This window comes from Maylandia zebra, linkage group LG23, assembly GCF_041146795.1.
Source record: "Maylandia zebra isolate NMK-2024a linkage group LG23, Mzebra_GT3a, whole genome shotgun sequence".
Classification (NCBI taxonomy): domain Eukaryota; kingdom Metazoa; phylum Chordata; class Actinopteri; order Cichliformes; family Cichlidae; genus Maylandia; species Maylandia zebra.
This window is the reverse complement of record NC_135188.1, coordinates 10,285,813-10,301,374: the sequence shown is the minus strand read 5'-3', so window position 1 is coordinate 10,301,374 and position 15,562 is coordinate 10,285,813. Positions and strand designations below refer to the sequence as shown.

General features: G+C 39.6%; 1 protein-coding gene across 2 annotated transcripts; it reads left to right on the top strand.

Annotated features, from left to right (window-relative positions):
- The first annotated feature begins 2,565 nt into the window (after positions 1-2,565).
- On the top strand, positions 2,566-10,949 carry LOC101472753 (ELAV-like protein 1). 2 transcript variants are annotated; one of them, XM_012920772.3, is made up of 8 exons: positions 2,566-2,726; positions 3,764-3,826; positions 5,166-5,237; positions 5,340-5,508; positions 8,902-9,005; positions 9,467-9,620; positions 9,708-9,933; positions 10,086-10,949. In XM_012920772.3, the coding sequence occupies exons 2-8, from the start codon at positions 3,791-3,793 to the stop codon at positions 10,402-10,404; spliced, it is 1,080 nt and encodes a 359-aa protein (XP_012776226.1). In that variant the 5' UTR covers positions 2,566-2,726; positions 3,764-3,790; the 3' UTR covers positions 10,405-10,949. The 2 variants fall into 2 exon arrangements, with proteins under 2 accessions (XP_012776226.1, XP_012776227.1); XM_012920773.3 differs by lacking the exon at positions 5,166-5,237 and having other exon boundaries at positions 2,572-2,726; positions 5,305-5,508.
- The last annotated feature ends 4,613 nt before the right edge of the window (positions 10,950-15,562 follow it).

The window sequence follows — 15,562 nt, the reverse complement described above, 5'->3', positions numbered from 1 at the left end:
TTCTACAGCTGTTAGTTTGATGTCTCTCCAAACAATATTGACCGAACCAGCAGCAAAAGAAGATCCAAACTACGCTTCACATAAACATCGTCATGGATTCACTCTTACTTTTACTGTTTTGCTTCAACCACGATGCACAGCTCTCTCTCTCTCTCTCTCTCTCTCTCCCTCTCTCTCTGTACTTCAAGAACAGTTTCCCGTCTAAAAATCTGTTTTCTTCATTATTCGCTTGCTTGTTACGCACAAGTCTACCGTTGTTTACAGCGCTGTCGGCCGACGTTTTTTTAAGTTTTTTTTTATATACTTCCGAAAAGAAAACCTAATTTCTGCCGTTCAATACTGAACAAATTTAAACTTTTTTAAATTATGCAAAACGCTTAGCCGTGTCTCTAATAAAACCGCTGTAACGTCAGAGGTAATGTTCATGTGTTGATTAATGGTTTTCTTTCGTTTTTGATGTACTGCAGAATATTTTTATAAAATCCAGGCCAGGAAAATCGCCTTCATGTTTTTCTGTGTTTTATCCTCAGCTACTTTGACACAAAGGCATCTGCTGTGATGCTCACACCTTTGATAAAGTCTTGCGTGTGTCAGCTTCCTTTTTCTGACTGTCAAAATTTCCCAGATTCAAATTGAATTGAATTGAATCAAATCGAATTAAATCGAATCGTGGATCGAATCGATTCGGGACCTTGTGAATCGGAATTGAATCGATTCTAGAAATCAGTGACAATACCCAGCCCTAAATTTATCAACCAAAACACCAGGAAAAGAATCGTGGAGCTCCATAAGTGTGGCTCAATTTTGAATACAATTTGGTGCCATTTACAATTAAGAAATACAGATAGTTTCTCTCTTTACTCTTAAAGCTAACAAATATGTTATTGATAAATGATATATTTATCAATCTAAAAAAAATAAACATTTAGTCTGATTTGATGTTACAAATAAAAAAGTATTTGTGTTTTGATCTGAAGAGTATGTAAATATCTGGTTTCAACTGTATATTTGATGATTGTCAGCACAAAGAGGGAGAGAGAGGAACAGAGAGGGAGATGGAGAATGAGGACAGAACAGAGATGAACAAGAGCAGGTGAGACACACATGTTAGTCAAATGGTTGTTTACCAAAAGTATCACCGTATCATAGGTACTCATGTATCTCGTACCTAGTGTTTCTTTTTAGGTTTACTATTTTTCAAATTCTACATTTATTAAGTTATGCAGGCTTGTTTGCACAACAAGGCTAAATAATTATATAAACTTTTCTCAATCTAAATAGTGTACTTTGGTAGAATTAAAAAAATAAGTGTAGTGCAGGTCTATGATGATTTTTAGTGCTACTATCATCTAGTTCTGATTCTGGTTCTGTCTTGGTTAAGTCATCAGTCCTGATTTTGAACTGTTGTAGTCCTGTTTTAATTCCGGATCAGTTCTGGGTCTGGTTGAATTGGGGTTTAGTCCTTGTGTCTTAATACAGCCCCACCTTTGTTCTGCCTTGCTGCTTAATTAAAAAACTAGTTTAAGGTGTCCTGCATACGTGATATATATTTTTCCCTATATGAAGTCATTCTTTTTTGAACAAAACTCAAAACAGAGCCAATTAATCAGTCATTTCTAAACCCCCCCCCCCCCCCCCAAAAAAAAAAAAAAAAAAATCCCACATGCATACTACCCTTTAGAGCTAAGCCCTGGGTGTTTCAAATGTCTGGCTCCGCCTCTGGTTTAGACCACAATAGGGGCATAATGTGTGTCTGTTTTGACCACACGGAGACTGTCAGAGTTGTGGGGGCTTTTCTTTTTCTTCTTTCTTTTTTTTTTCCCACTCAAACAGTTGGTCGCACCTGTGCGACCTAGGATTTTTTAAGTTGAAAAATTTTGCGACCAAATTGGTCGCAGTCTAGAGCCCTTCATGTGATGAGTTAGTAGGAAAAGTAGGGCAACTGAGCTTACCATTTTGAATGAAAGTGTGTTTCTTGTGAAAACAAAGATTTTCTTCATGAAAATTGTGCCAAATGCAGAGAATTGCATGTAGTGTGTTAAAAAAAAGTGTGTTTTAAAACTGCAATTTGAGTGTAAAGCAGAAATTGTGTTTGTAGTTTAGCAGGATTGGTTCAGGGGGTTGGTGCATCAGATACATGTTGTAGTCATTGTGTCTGAAGTACAAGAAATTGTGTGTAAATAACTGTGAAAAACTGTAAAAGGTTTTTTTTTCCCCCTCCCACTGTCAACAGAGTTCTTGCTCATAAGGGGGTCATGTGATTGTTGGGGGTTTTGCTGTTTTCTTTTTATTATTGTAGGGTCTTTTCCTTACAATATAAAAGGTACAACATTTGCGGGAGTTGACCATCTCATTCTGAGCAGACAGATGTTTTACAGCTGGATGTTAATGTTTGGGTGATGTCATGTTTAGTTTTCTGGTACACGTGTTGTTGGTTCTATTTTATAAATAAAGTTCTTCAGTAAAATCAAAACAAAACTTCTGATTTGATTTTCGTGTTTTCCCAATGACTCCAGCAGGGGGCAAATAAGGAGCACAGTCCTATTTTACAGAAGAAGAAGAGGAAGAAGGACAGGGGGAGATCTCGCGATACTTCACTGGGCGGCAGTTGGTTCTTTGTGTGCAGTAGTGAACGTGCTTGTTAGGATCGACAGATCATCTCATCTTCCAACTGCGGATCGAAATCTGACCCAATCACACCGGATCACCTGTCCGCACTCCCACAGGTAAGAACGGTGACGTCTTTGAGTGCCAAGGTGCGAGTGGCCGAGTAGCCTCGTGGTGTGTCCGCGGTGCTAACAGCGGCTAATGCTAGCAGCTCCGCGGCCTCAAAGTGCGCGCTTTTATTTTACCCACTTTACCTGCTTACCTATCCACATGTGAGACCCGACTGTAACGCGAACTGGACCGGAACTGGAAACCTACGGGTTTTTCTGAGAAACGCCAGCGATCTCTGTAATTAAGTTAGTGATTAAGTAAATATGTGTTAATCCATTAAGTTAATGTGTTCACCTGGACCTGTGGGCGGTGCTTCAGCGGTTAGACGGTTCTCGGGGTGTCAGGCAGGTAAATGTAGTTCTAGAGCTCTTTGGTTGGTTAGAAATGTTGATGACATTCTCAGACGTCATTCTGATTGGCAGCGTTTGGGGTCAGATGTCATCTTATAGAAAGCTGCAGGTGAGTCAAACAGGCCGAGAAACATCTGGAATCAATGTCTTGATGCATGCTCAATCATCCAGGTAAGTAATTCCCAAAAGGTTGATTCTGTTAATCTTGATGTGGCTTTTCCGATGGGAGAAACATTTCATCCTCATGTAGGTGACTTTCAGCTGACTGCATGACTCCATTGTTTATTCAGTAGGTTAGCTTCCGTTGTTGTGCAAATGTACTGTTTATAAGGTTGGAAACCTGCAGTCAGCTGAGACTGAAGAAGTCACCTGGATGGTGATGAAATGTTTCTCCCACTGAACACGTCCAGATGAACATAATCAACGTTTTGGGATCTGGAATCAACATCTGCACATTGATCCACAGAGAACACCCGGACTTCACAGGTGCTTCTCAATCAATAATGCTACTGTAGCAACAGGAACATAAGATAATACAGAGTGAAATGAGCTAAACTGGGGACCCATCATCAGAGAGTTACTGGTTTGGGTTTCCTGATTGAAACAGATTGAATTCTGATCACCTTCAGTTTATCGAGTAGCTTGCAAATGATAAGCAATGATCAATAATCAGCTGCTTTTGCTATTTTTCCCAGACGCAGTTAACTTCCTGAATCATTTCCATGGCGCAAAGACGAGGACACATCAGGTACCTGAAGGTGAGTGGATCAGTAGTGATCAAGTGTTTTTAACCTGTTCAGAGGCTGTGCTGTGAAGCGGGTTCAACAAATTCAAGCTTTCTTTCAGTTAACCAGCTTAACAAAATGATAGCACGAGGACCAAACATCAAACTGTTTCTGCATTTTCTACATCAGCAGCTGAACATATGCATCATGTGACTTCACACCTGGGTTTCGGCCATGATGTCACCCAGAGGCCATTGAACAGGTTTTACAAATAAAACGATGAGTAGAGGATCTCAGTCTCGCTGACTCAGACCGTAAATGACAGAATCGGTGAAAACAAGGCAGTTCCATCAGATTTAAACCTGCTCCTGACCATGTGATCGGCACGCATTACCACGGTGATCTCACAGGTACAAAGAATGCCACCTTTGTGGCACAGAACTCTGAGCTTAAGCTTGCTAAGTCGGCAATCTGGCTTTGTACTACAAATGTAATCGCAAAGAGAATTCAGAGCTTATCTGAAAACCGGAGCCTATGATTCCTTTGGGTGATCTGGTTCTGGGTCAAGTCGGTGAGACTTTTTCAGGCGATTTTCAGACTTTGAACATTCATACGAACACTTTTTAATATACCTGACTGCTTTCTGTTTCGCCTTCACGCACCGATAAACGCATCATAGAGCAGCTCAGGCTTCGGTGTCTTGCTCAAGGACACTTTGGCCTGCAAACTGCAGCAGAACCACTAACCTTCCAATTAGTAGATGAGTGTCACCCATCCCAAATGACAGAATCTGAATCTGTGAACCTATGTCAGCATGAAATGTAATCAGACTACAGTCAGACTGTCTGCTTATAAAATGTCACTTTAAACACATTTAGTTCAGTTTGGATCTGAAAGTCGTTTCAGCCTTATTGTCACTAAAATCCATCACTGAGCCTGACGATTGATCGCTGATCGATGTCATGTAAACGGTGATTCTACAATAACTGTAATCGTATTACACTCATACTGTCACTAGAGATTTGATTCTAAGTTGTAATCTGTCATTGATGGAATAGCTGTCTCTGTGCTGATATATTGATGAGTGGTTGGTTGGACTGACTTAATAGCTGTGACTTTATGAAAGCAAGGGTCACTCAGCTAATTCAGGTCCAGGAGGAGGGGAGGAGTCAGAGGGAACACCTGTCAGAGGTTACCCAAAGTTTAGTTTCCAAAATTCTTTACCCTGGTGGCTCTCTTTCTGGAACAGAAACCCAAGTCTATCTTATCTCAGGGTTAACAAACTCAGAGTTTTAGCTGAACCCAATTCCTGAATCAGGGCCTGGGGATTAGTGCATGTTTATGACAGGTGTGTGTGGTGTGTGTGTTTCAGGTGTGTGAGGTTCAGAACTCTCAGGGTGATGTCAGAGACGCTTCGCTCGCCGCTAAAGGAGCTGCTGGAAATGTGAGTGCTACGCTTTGATTGGCTGAATCTGTTCACTTCCTTTATTCTGGCATCTTTTTGACTTTAGTGAAAGTGATGATGGTGATGATGTAATGACCTCAGGAGCTGTACGATAACGGGTACGGCGAGCAGATGATGGAGGACGAAGACGCACGCACGAACCTGATTGTGAACTACCTGCCGCAGAGCATGAGCCAGGACGAGCTACGCAGCCTCTTCAGCAGCGTCGGCGAGGTCGAGTCTGCCAAGCTCATCCGCGACAAAGTGGCAGGTAACGATGAAAGTACTGCTAATGTAGTGCTGAAGTACCACTAATACAGTACTACTGAAGTGCTGCTGCAGTATCACTGTTAGTACCACTACTGCAGTACTACAGTAGAATCACTGTAGTACTTCTGAGTACCTGGACTGCAGCAGGTGCTGAGCTCCCCAATCGTACTGCAGTATTATTCAGGTAGTACTTAGAGCTGGGCGATATGAGATTTTTTCATATCACGATATGTTTTTTTCATTTCAGGCGATAACGATATCTATCACGATATAAGCCAAATAACTATATTTGTAAGATTTAAATGTGCCGTTGCTCACAAGTAAAATGTGAAATAATCAGCAGCTTGTTTTTATTTAAATATTTATTTCCCATAATAAGTTCAACAGGGTAGATGTACTTAAGGAACATGAGACTTTTTCAGATAAATAAAGGCAAATATTGCAAACTACACAAAAGGCAGCTGTTAAAGCGTTTAAGTTTCAAAATAGAACAAACAAAACAGACTAAATTGTCAATTCCACTTAGAAACAAAATATTAATTCTAAAAATAAATCTTAGTTTGTTTTACAGAAGAACAGACAAAACTGACTAACTTTTGTCAATATCAAATAAACTGAGAACTAAAAGGAAATTCTCAATCTCTCCTTGTTGTATAGCTGAGCTTTTCAAACAGTTTTAACAGTTACTTTAGTCTGACAAAAGCCGAATGACGAATTAGCGCTTCCAGTCAGAGACTGAGGCTACGTCCACACGTGCACGGGTATTTTTGAAAACGGAGATTTTCCGTTTTCGTTTTAAAAAATAATCCCGTCCACACATAAAGGCAGAAATGAAGGAAAACGCTGCTATGAAAATGCCAAAGCAGCAGGTGGCGCTAGATTCCTAACCGTGCCGAAATGTTGGCCAATCAGAAGTCTAGAAGCCTCGGTGGGAAAAAGTAAACAAAGCTGGGGCATAGAAGCAGAACCGAGTCGTATGTGTGGAGGGACAGTAACTGTGTGTATATGTAAGCATTTAAACACTGCAGAGAGTAGAATTAACAGTAACAGTATTGTAGAAATTCATTTCACCGAAACAATAACGTGGCGCACAGTGTGACGCATGCACCAGTTTATTGTATTTCCAGACTTGCTTTCGGCACAATTTACAGTGCACGCTACTCTGTTTTTTGTCAGACTTGAAATAGCCGAAATACCTTCACACTACGGAACTTCTATGGCTCTTCCGTTCGACAATCTCTCCGGCATTGAAACCATCATCTGTTTTCTCTTCGGTCACGCTCGGTTGATTTTTCTAGTCGGCACACTCATTTCCTCCATTACGCACTGGCTCAATTACCCGCTGGCTGCTTCCCAAACAAACACACGTGCGGCTTGGCACTTGTGCTGTACGTTACAAGTCACGCGACGTGATGCTGCGGCTGTGATTGGTTCGGCTCTGCGCTACTTAATTTGGATTGGCTGACCTTCTTTTTTTTTTTTCTTTTTTCTTGAGGACAAGAGCGGCGAGGTCTATCGCGATAGCTTAATTTCTCTATCGAGTCAAAGTTATATCGCGATACATATCGTTATCGTTCTATCGCCCAGCTCTAGTAGTACTATGGTATTACTGGGGTACTGTTACACACAGTAGTACTGTGGTATTACTTTGCTTACGACTAATGATGATAATTTTACTAAAGACAAATACCAGATTACTTTTGAAGCATTATAAGTTTTACTGTGAATATGTTTTATTTCAGTACTTGAAGTAAATGTATTTCAGCATTAACACGTGTACTTGTTCATGCTTCATTGTACTTTGTACTCCTTATACTGCGAAGTAGGTCACAGCTGTATTTTGCAGTAGTTGTAGTATCAGTACATAGTCGTTATAGTACTGTTTGCAGTATTTCCTGTTCACTGTTGTTTTTTGGGGGGTTTCAAGACGATCAGCTGATTTTGTTTGTTTTGGGGGGGTTTTAACTCTGTTTTTTTGTTCTTCTTTTTTTTAGGTGAATTTTGTGATTTTTCTCTCTCTCTTTTTTTTTTTTTTTTTTTTTTTTTTTTTGTCATAAAACAATTTGGATATTTTTGTTGTTGTAATCTTCATTTTTTTTCACACCAGGTTTAATGACATCAAAGTGTCTAACAGGTACTTAATGCTGATTGGTTACATCAGGGCTGGGCGAACAAAGTAAATAAAAAGTTATTTACTGAATGATTCAAAACAAATTAAAGAATGATTTAGAAAAGAGGTGTGGCAAGAATATGTTGACACTAACTGAACTTCTTGTTTTTTATTTTATAAGAATTTGAAACTTTGTAATTACATTTTGAGGCGACGGCCGTCTGGTGATGAATGTCTTCAGATGACACGTGGCTTGGTTGCAGGTTTTCAGGTCTTCTGCCCTACAGCAGAAACAGAATAACTTTGATTGGCGAGCAAATGGCGAGCAAATGGCGAGCATGTCAGTGCCTGAGCAAAGAATGAAAGTTTTGGTTGAATTTTTTTCGTCCAGCCTCTGATAAAGGTGTTTTGTTTTTTATTTTTTGTGGGGTTTTATTTTGTTTGTTTGTTTTAAAAAGTATTTTCACCTGTTTGATTTTTTTTTTCAGGCTGTTTGTAAAACTTTAAAAATATTTGAAGATTTTTTTTGTTCTGAACAAGTCGAGAAAACAGTCGTTTTCAACAGTCATGTGGGGTGATGCAGGATTGCATCCTGCCAGCGTGTAATCGTCAGGTCGTCGTGCGTTCAATACAACCATGTGCAGATGATTTGTGCCGACGGTTTGATCATCATCATCATGTGGCTAACCACCCTCATGCCAAAGTAATATATCACCAGTGAGTCATCTTTAACCTCATTCACTGACGAAGATAAATTATTTACTTCCATGGACAGATCTTACCTGAACTGGCCAAATCAGGTGAGATCTTACCTTTTCAGATAAAAAATAAATTAATATTTATATTGAATATTTAAACATTTAATCTGTATTTTATTTCAACTCGATGTAAGTGCAGTTTTTATTTTCATCACTTTATTTTCTGTGAGAACTAACTTGTGTTGAAGTGTAACAGGAGAGATGACCTTTAACTTCTTTGTTTGTAGTGAGTTTTTTTCCAAAGTTGATTTTTTTAATTTTTTTTAATTTTTTTTAAATAGGTGACACTGCAAGGTACATTGGCTAACTGTTTTGAGAGCTAAAACGTGGTAGGTGCGCGGCGGTCAGGCAGCGTGGTGGGTGGCGGCAGGTTTTCTCGGTTTGTTCAGAAAACTGATGTTTTCCAATTGACTGTATGGATCTCTGTACTTAGTTTGAACTCTGTGTTTGTTTCTCTCGGACTGTGTAGCAGCTGTAACAGACGCTTTTGTTTTTTATTTTGTTGTTTTCCTTTGTGTTTCTCTAGGCCACAGTTTAGGTTACGGCTTTGTTAACTTTGTTAACCCTAGTGATGCAGAGAGGGCTATCAGTACCCTCAATGGCCTGAGGCTACAGTCTAAAACTATCAAGGTAACGTGCCACAGGTGCTCTTTGTTTTTCCTGTCTCAACTGATGTGTTATGTTCCCCGGACAGTAGAGGGCACTCTCACCTGTCTGATGGATGAAGGTATTTTCAAACTCTGCTGTTTTGTTTTTATTGTTTTCGCACCGACACGTGTCAACACTGAATCTGTGAATTTCTTCAATTCAGTGAGACAACGTACTGCACCTTTTACTTTCAGACATTAATGATATTAATGCTTTTATTTTGGTGATCAGAGCCTGTTTGGATGCTTTTATTTTGTGTTTTGTTTTGTTGTTTGGAAAAATTGTGGATTTTTATTTATTTTTATTGAATATTTAAAAATTTAAATCTGGATTTTATTTGAACTCAATGTAACTGTATTTTTTATTTTCATCACAGTTTGTTTTCTGTGACAATTATTTTGTAAAGATGATCAGCTGACTTACTTCCTGTCACTTCCCCGCAGGTTTCATTTGCACGGCCGAGTTCGGACGCCATCAAAGATGCGAACCTGTATATCAGTGGTTTGCCACGGACTCTCAGTCAGCAGGACGTGGAGGACATGTTCTCGCACTACGGTCGCATCATCAATTCTAGAGTGTTAGTGGACCAGGCTTCAGGTACCGCACGCGCTCAGTAAGCTCAGGGTCATGTGATGGCTTGTGATGTTTGGAACTGAAAAAATTCTGTTCTGGTTGGCTGTTTAGGTCTGTCACGTGGCGTGGCCTTCATCCGCTTTGATAAGAGGGCCGAGGCCGATGACGCTGTCAAACACCTGAACGGACACACGCCTCCCGGCAGCGCTGAGCCAATCACGGTCAAGTTTGCTGCCAATCCCAACCAGGCCAGGAACTCCCAGATGATGTCACAGATGTACCACGGCCAATCACGACGCTTTGGGGGGCCTGTCCATCACCAGGCACAAAGGTTCCGGTATGCTGACCTGCTCAGAATAACCTGATTACTGTAGTCTGAGTACTCTAACCTACCTTGTCCCGAGATCCAGCAGCTAATTGACTTAGATGTTTGTTACTGTTCGATGAGAATCAGTTAATCTGCAGCTGTCTAATACTTCGTGTGTCCAGGTTTTCTCCAATGAGCACCGACCACATGAGCGGAGGGGGTGGGGCCTCGGGGAGCTCATCCTCTGGTTGGTGCATCTTCATCTACAACCTGGGCCAGGAAGCTGACGAGGCCATGCTGTGGCAGATGTTTGGCCCGTTCGGTGCAGTCTTGAATGTGAAAGTGATCCGAGATTTTAACACCAATAAGTGCAAAGGCTTTGGCTTTGTTACAATGGCAAACTACGAGGAAGCTGCCATGGCGATCCACAGCCTGAACGGGTACCGCCTGGGGGACAAAGTCCTGCAGGTCTCCTTCAAGACCAGCAAGGGGCACAAATAGAGGAGGGGGCAAGGCTAAAACTAATAACAGGTGTTTTTGTTTTTGTTTTTTGTCTGTTTTCTCAGTTTTTCCCAGCATGCCCTCTTTCTTTATGTCAGTAAGTAATTTTTCTGGCTGTGTGGGCATTCATCCACAATAAAGGACTGAAATTTGCAGTATGACTGACAGCTGACTGTCAGCATTGTTATGAACATAACTGGAGTTGTATCAATTTCTGCAGGTTTACTTTAAAACATTTGGGGTCAAAGGTTACGGAAACTAAATCTGCGTTCAATTGGTTTTATGTACAGTTTATGTAAATGATGTCATGGTAACCACTGACAACTGATTAAAGGATTAAAAGTTTGGACAGGTAACCTGACGTTATCATGTCAGGTGATCAGGTCAGTGTTAGACGATTAGTTTCATGTTGTACAGGTGAGGTAGAGGAATGCACCTGATGAACAGGTAACTGATGTGAAGTCGATTTTCATTTGTTTTATTTTTGTATTGCAGCTTCATTGTGACATTTATTCAGCAATAAATCTGTTATTGTGAAAACTTAACCTGTGTCTGAATGTTTGTCTCCCCTTTGTCTGAATTTCTTTAAACTGTCAAACTTTTTCTTTATCGATGGACACAAAGTGTGGAGTTTATTTTACTATTTCTGTGTCGTTGCATATTCAGTACAATGGCGTGACTGAACGATGACAAATGCAGTGGTCTGTTTGGACAAATCTGTTTATTTGGATCCAAAACATCAGAAAAATCTAGCTCGGTTTGAAAGAATAAATGCCACAAATTTGTCCTGTGGAATTACGCATCCACTGTGTAAGAATAGGTAAGTCCGAAAATATTTTTAATGTGGGAATTTACGCATCCTGTGTGAAAGTTTTAAAAGTTTTACTGGGAGCCAGTTATAGAGGACCACAAGGCCACATGCATTGAAACAAAGAATTCTGTGCTTAAATTATGAATTGTATAATAAATCATCCATTTGTGAATTCATTTTTCAAAATGATTTTATTTATTCAAACAAAATTAAAGTAATTGGTTTAATAGTTTAAAAATAAAAACATTTAAATCAATTTTTCAAAGTGAATTATTAATCCATTAATAAATGAGAAATTGATTTCATAAAAAAATTACACTCAATAGAAACAGATTTTCAAAAACCATTTTTGAATAGAAAGTCCTCTCTTACTAATATTTTCCATATATCGTACTTGTTTAAATCTGTCATCTAAATTCTTTATAGGATTCAATTTGTTGTGCACCAAAATATCCTTTAGATTTTTATTTCTTCTATAAGCTGTAACTTTTAAATTGCTGTAAAGGAGGAAGGGCTTGTTGGGCCATCAAAAAAGAGGTATTAAGAGATTGATTCAAGACTCCGATGTGTCTTGAAAAGGTGATTACAAACTGAATCAATTCACTCTGATTATTCCTCCTAATTGTTGGCTGATCCTATCAAAGAGTGCTTTCACTTCACTTTAAATCTGCCCTTAAAAGCGGACTGAGTAACCTCTTGGTCTTAAAGCCTTAAACAACGCTGAAGTAGCTTCTTCCACATGCATCTTAAAGGTACAGATACGATGGAATCTAATCAATTGAGATTTAATAATACTCCTGAAAACATGTCTAGGATGAAAACTTTTTTATATAACAGTATGTGTCTATCTGTATCCTTAAAACAACAAATAGTTGTTTGCTTTGATTATTATTGTTTCTAAAGAAAACTATTGTGTCTAAAAAGTTAACTTGGAATTTATTTAGTTGAAACTGTAACTTCATTAAAGGGGTGGTGATTGTTCAATTTATCAAAAAAGATTTTGAAAGCTTCTAAGCCATGTGTCCAAATACCAAGGGGTTGGCGATAACCACAATCGTCATGTGACGATCATCAATAACTGGAGAAGCATAAGCACAGTGGGGAAATTTTGCTCGTGCCTGCCAAGTTTGGTGGCAATCGGAGAAAGTTCAATTTTTGAGCCCCTTAGGTGCCCACTGTGGTATTTAAAGGCCTGTGAGGGAGTGGCTGGTTGAATCATGGTTGCAAGGTAGGACATTGAGGTATGTGTATCATAGGATAGAGCTGGAGGAGACCTTTAGGGCAATATAGCACCTGCTGGATGTAGGAGGTACAGAAGCTGAGTTGGGAGTGAAAAAAAGGGTTCCATTTTGAGGACCCATAATGCATTGGAAGAAGGACATAATCAATTTTTTTTTCACTTTTTGCATTTTTTATATATAATTTTTTATTAATTGTCTGTTTCTGTGTCTGTGTGTGTCTGTGTTTGTTTGTTTTTGTATCCCTCTACAATGTGAATTGCAGCCCAGTGATGCTCCAATTCAAATTTGACAGTGCTTTGACAATGCTTCCATCTAGTGGTGAAACAGTTTGCGGCAAACTAACTGGAGCGTGCCTCACCAGGAGAGAGTTATTAGGGCTCTCAGAAAAAATCCCAGCCTTGGAGATCTTCTGGTGAGAGCATAATTGGAGGGGAGAGTCAAAATGCCCCCCACACAATATCCACACTGAATCAGTTTCTTTCCGTTCCGTTGGATCCACTGTGACTCACCTCTCCCTGTGTTGCAGTGCCTCCAATCTACAGTTCACTAACGTGCCACTATCATCCCTGGGTCTCCCGTATCAAGCTTTCACTCCTGTTCACGTAACTTTCATAGCTTTAATCAGCGTATGCCTCTCACAGTTAGTGTTTCTATGACTATGTGTGTATGACCTTGTATATAGCTTTGTAGTTTTATAATGCCTCACAGTTCATGTTATTAGGATTTACCTTAGCTTTGCCCTTGCACCTGTATATAGTCACTGGCAGAGTTTATCCCACAGCTATTGTTATAGTTCACCTGCTCTCAGCTCATATTGTGTCACGTCCTGTACATATGACTGTTTACACCATATCACAATCACTGTAAATAAATCTCGTTACACTAACCTGTGCCGCTGTCTTGGGTCTGTGTTTTTGGTCCATTCTGTGTTGTGACAGTTTTGCTGTGACAATATATTTAAAGTGAGTATGTAGACCGATGTCTTACGCGTATTAAATACAGGTCATACAGGTGTCCCCTCACTGGGATTGCATGCTAAATGATTGTTTGTAAATGAAACCTGTGAATATTAATTGGAAAGTAGAGTTGAGTCAAATTGGTGTGCGCCACCCCCGTCCTCACGGAGCACCCCTCCCCACGAGACAGGCACCATTCCTGGGATAAAACCTCCAGCAGTGATCCCCCTTTTTCTTTTTATTTGATTTCACTGTAACTGAAAATAGTTTATAAACTAATGAACCAACTGCTAATCGTCATCTGTGAAGGCTGAGAACATGACTACAAAGTCTCAAAGGTCAAAAGGTATTCTCTCTTAACAAGTGAAAGCTCAGTAATGGCCAAAATATTAGTCACATTCTGCCCAATTCTGTTTGCAGATTGCAATTTAAAAAAAAGAAAGATTTTAAATACTAGTGGGGAACTTTTTCAGTTGCTTTCTCCTTCGTGACCTGTACCTACCTGAGAGATCGTGAGAGAAACAAGGCACCTCTGTGTGTGTGTGTGTGTGTGTGTGTGTGTGTGTGTGTGTGTGTGTGTGTGTGTGTGTGTGTGTGTGTGTGTGTGTGTGTGTGTGTGTGTGTGTGTGTGTTTCCAAGCCTCTGCTCAAAACAGACTGTGAGAGGGGAGATCGAGACAGAGAGAAGCCGTCATCTGCTGGAGTGCTGGTCTGTCTGGAACGTGCTGCTGCCTGGCTACTCAATTTGTGCCTAGGGCCATCCGTCCTCAAACAGTCACCAGCAGTGGGCAATTTTTCAAAGTCAACTCTACTAGCTGTCAGAAGAGTCTGACTGTAACATCTATTCATAGAAAAACTATTCCCTGATTAGTTGGATAATGCAAGGACTGGCTTTAAATTATATCATAACTGACTTACACACAGATGATGAATTAAAAGAAAACAAAACACAGTTAAGCATCTTAGAACATCTACAATAGATGATCAAGGTGGTTGAAATTTGGTCAGTTTCATATATAAAATTAAAATGATTCATGTGGTGTCATGACTTCATGCTTCATGTTTGACTAGTTTATATTCTATTGTTTTATTGTTATATTAAATGTAAGTATTCTTATGTAAACAGTATGTTTATGAGGGAAGACAAACTCAACACATGACGCACTCTTCAACCTAAATTCAAATTTTAACATATATTAAATTAATTAACAAACTTTAAAAACAACAACACTAAAATCTAGAACCATAATAGAACCACATGAAGTATATGAAAAAAAAAAAAACATCATTAAAATAAAGAGTTTCTTCTATTGGGGAGATTCTTTGAAGAACCAGACCACCTTTATTAACCTGAGAGTGCTCATTGAACCATGCAGTGTGAATAGGAGAGACCTGGGAGAGACCACTCCCATTGCATATTTTATCACAGGATAAAAGTGATCAATCAAAACAACTTTACCAAACCAATTACCAAACCATACCAGCAAAATCCCCCCTGTCATCAGAGCAAAGCCCCAAATCCCCTCACTGTGGAGAGCCAGAGTTCAACTTTTTCCTTTAATTTGTCACTTGTCTCCGGTTCTTTCTGTAGTGAATTTAATCCTTTTTGTTTTTCAAATACAAATATTTCTGTTTTTCAGTTTCATTGAATTAAGAGCAAGATATGTAAAAATCGATCAATCTGTTAAAGTTGAGCATAGCACAAAACGTGTGCCCGCCCTGAACATAATCGATTCTTGCAATGAAGGCCATAAAATCAATTTTGCCTGGCACCACATGTGATGTGAGACAATAACCTTGTGTGTTACATGTGTGGTGTGTGTGTAGCTGTGGGAAGATGGATGGATGGATGGATGGATGGATGGATGGATGGATGGATGGATGGATAGGGGCTACTAAGAATGTCTGATCTTCTGTTGACTCCACCTGTTATTCCTATAAACTGTGCCTGCTATTGTTAGTACTGCGTGGCTCAGTTGTAGCTGCTGCCAGCAGGTACTTGGTAAGCTGTGATTACTGAGACGTGTCTGTGCTCTCCTGATGCACGTGGCATGTTGTTTGGAAATGTAAATCTTTACAGATCAGCTATGTGAACACAGCAGATTATTCCATTTAGATTTTTTAATCTGATTAACATAAATTCATGCTGGT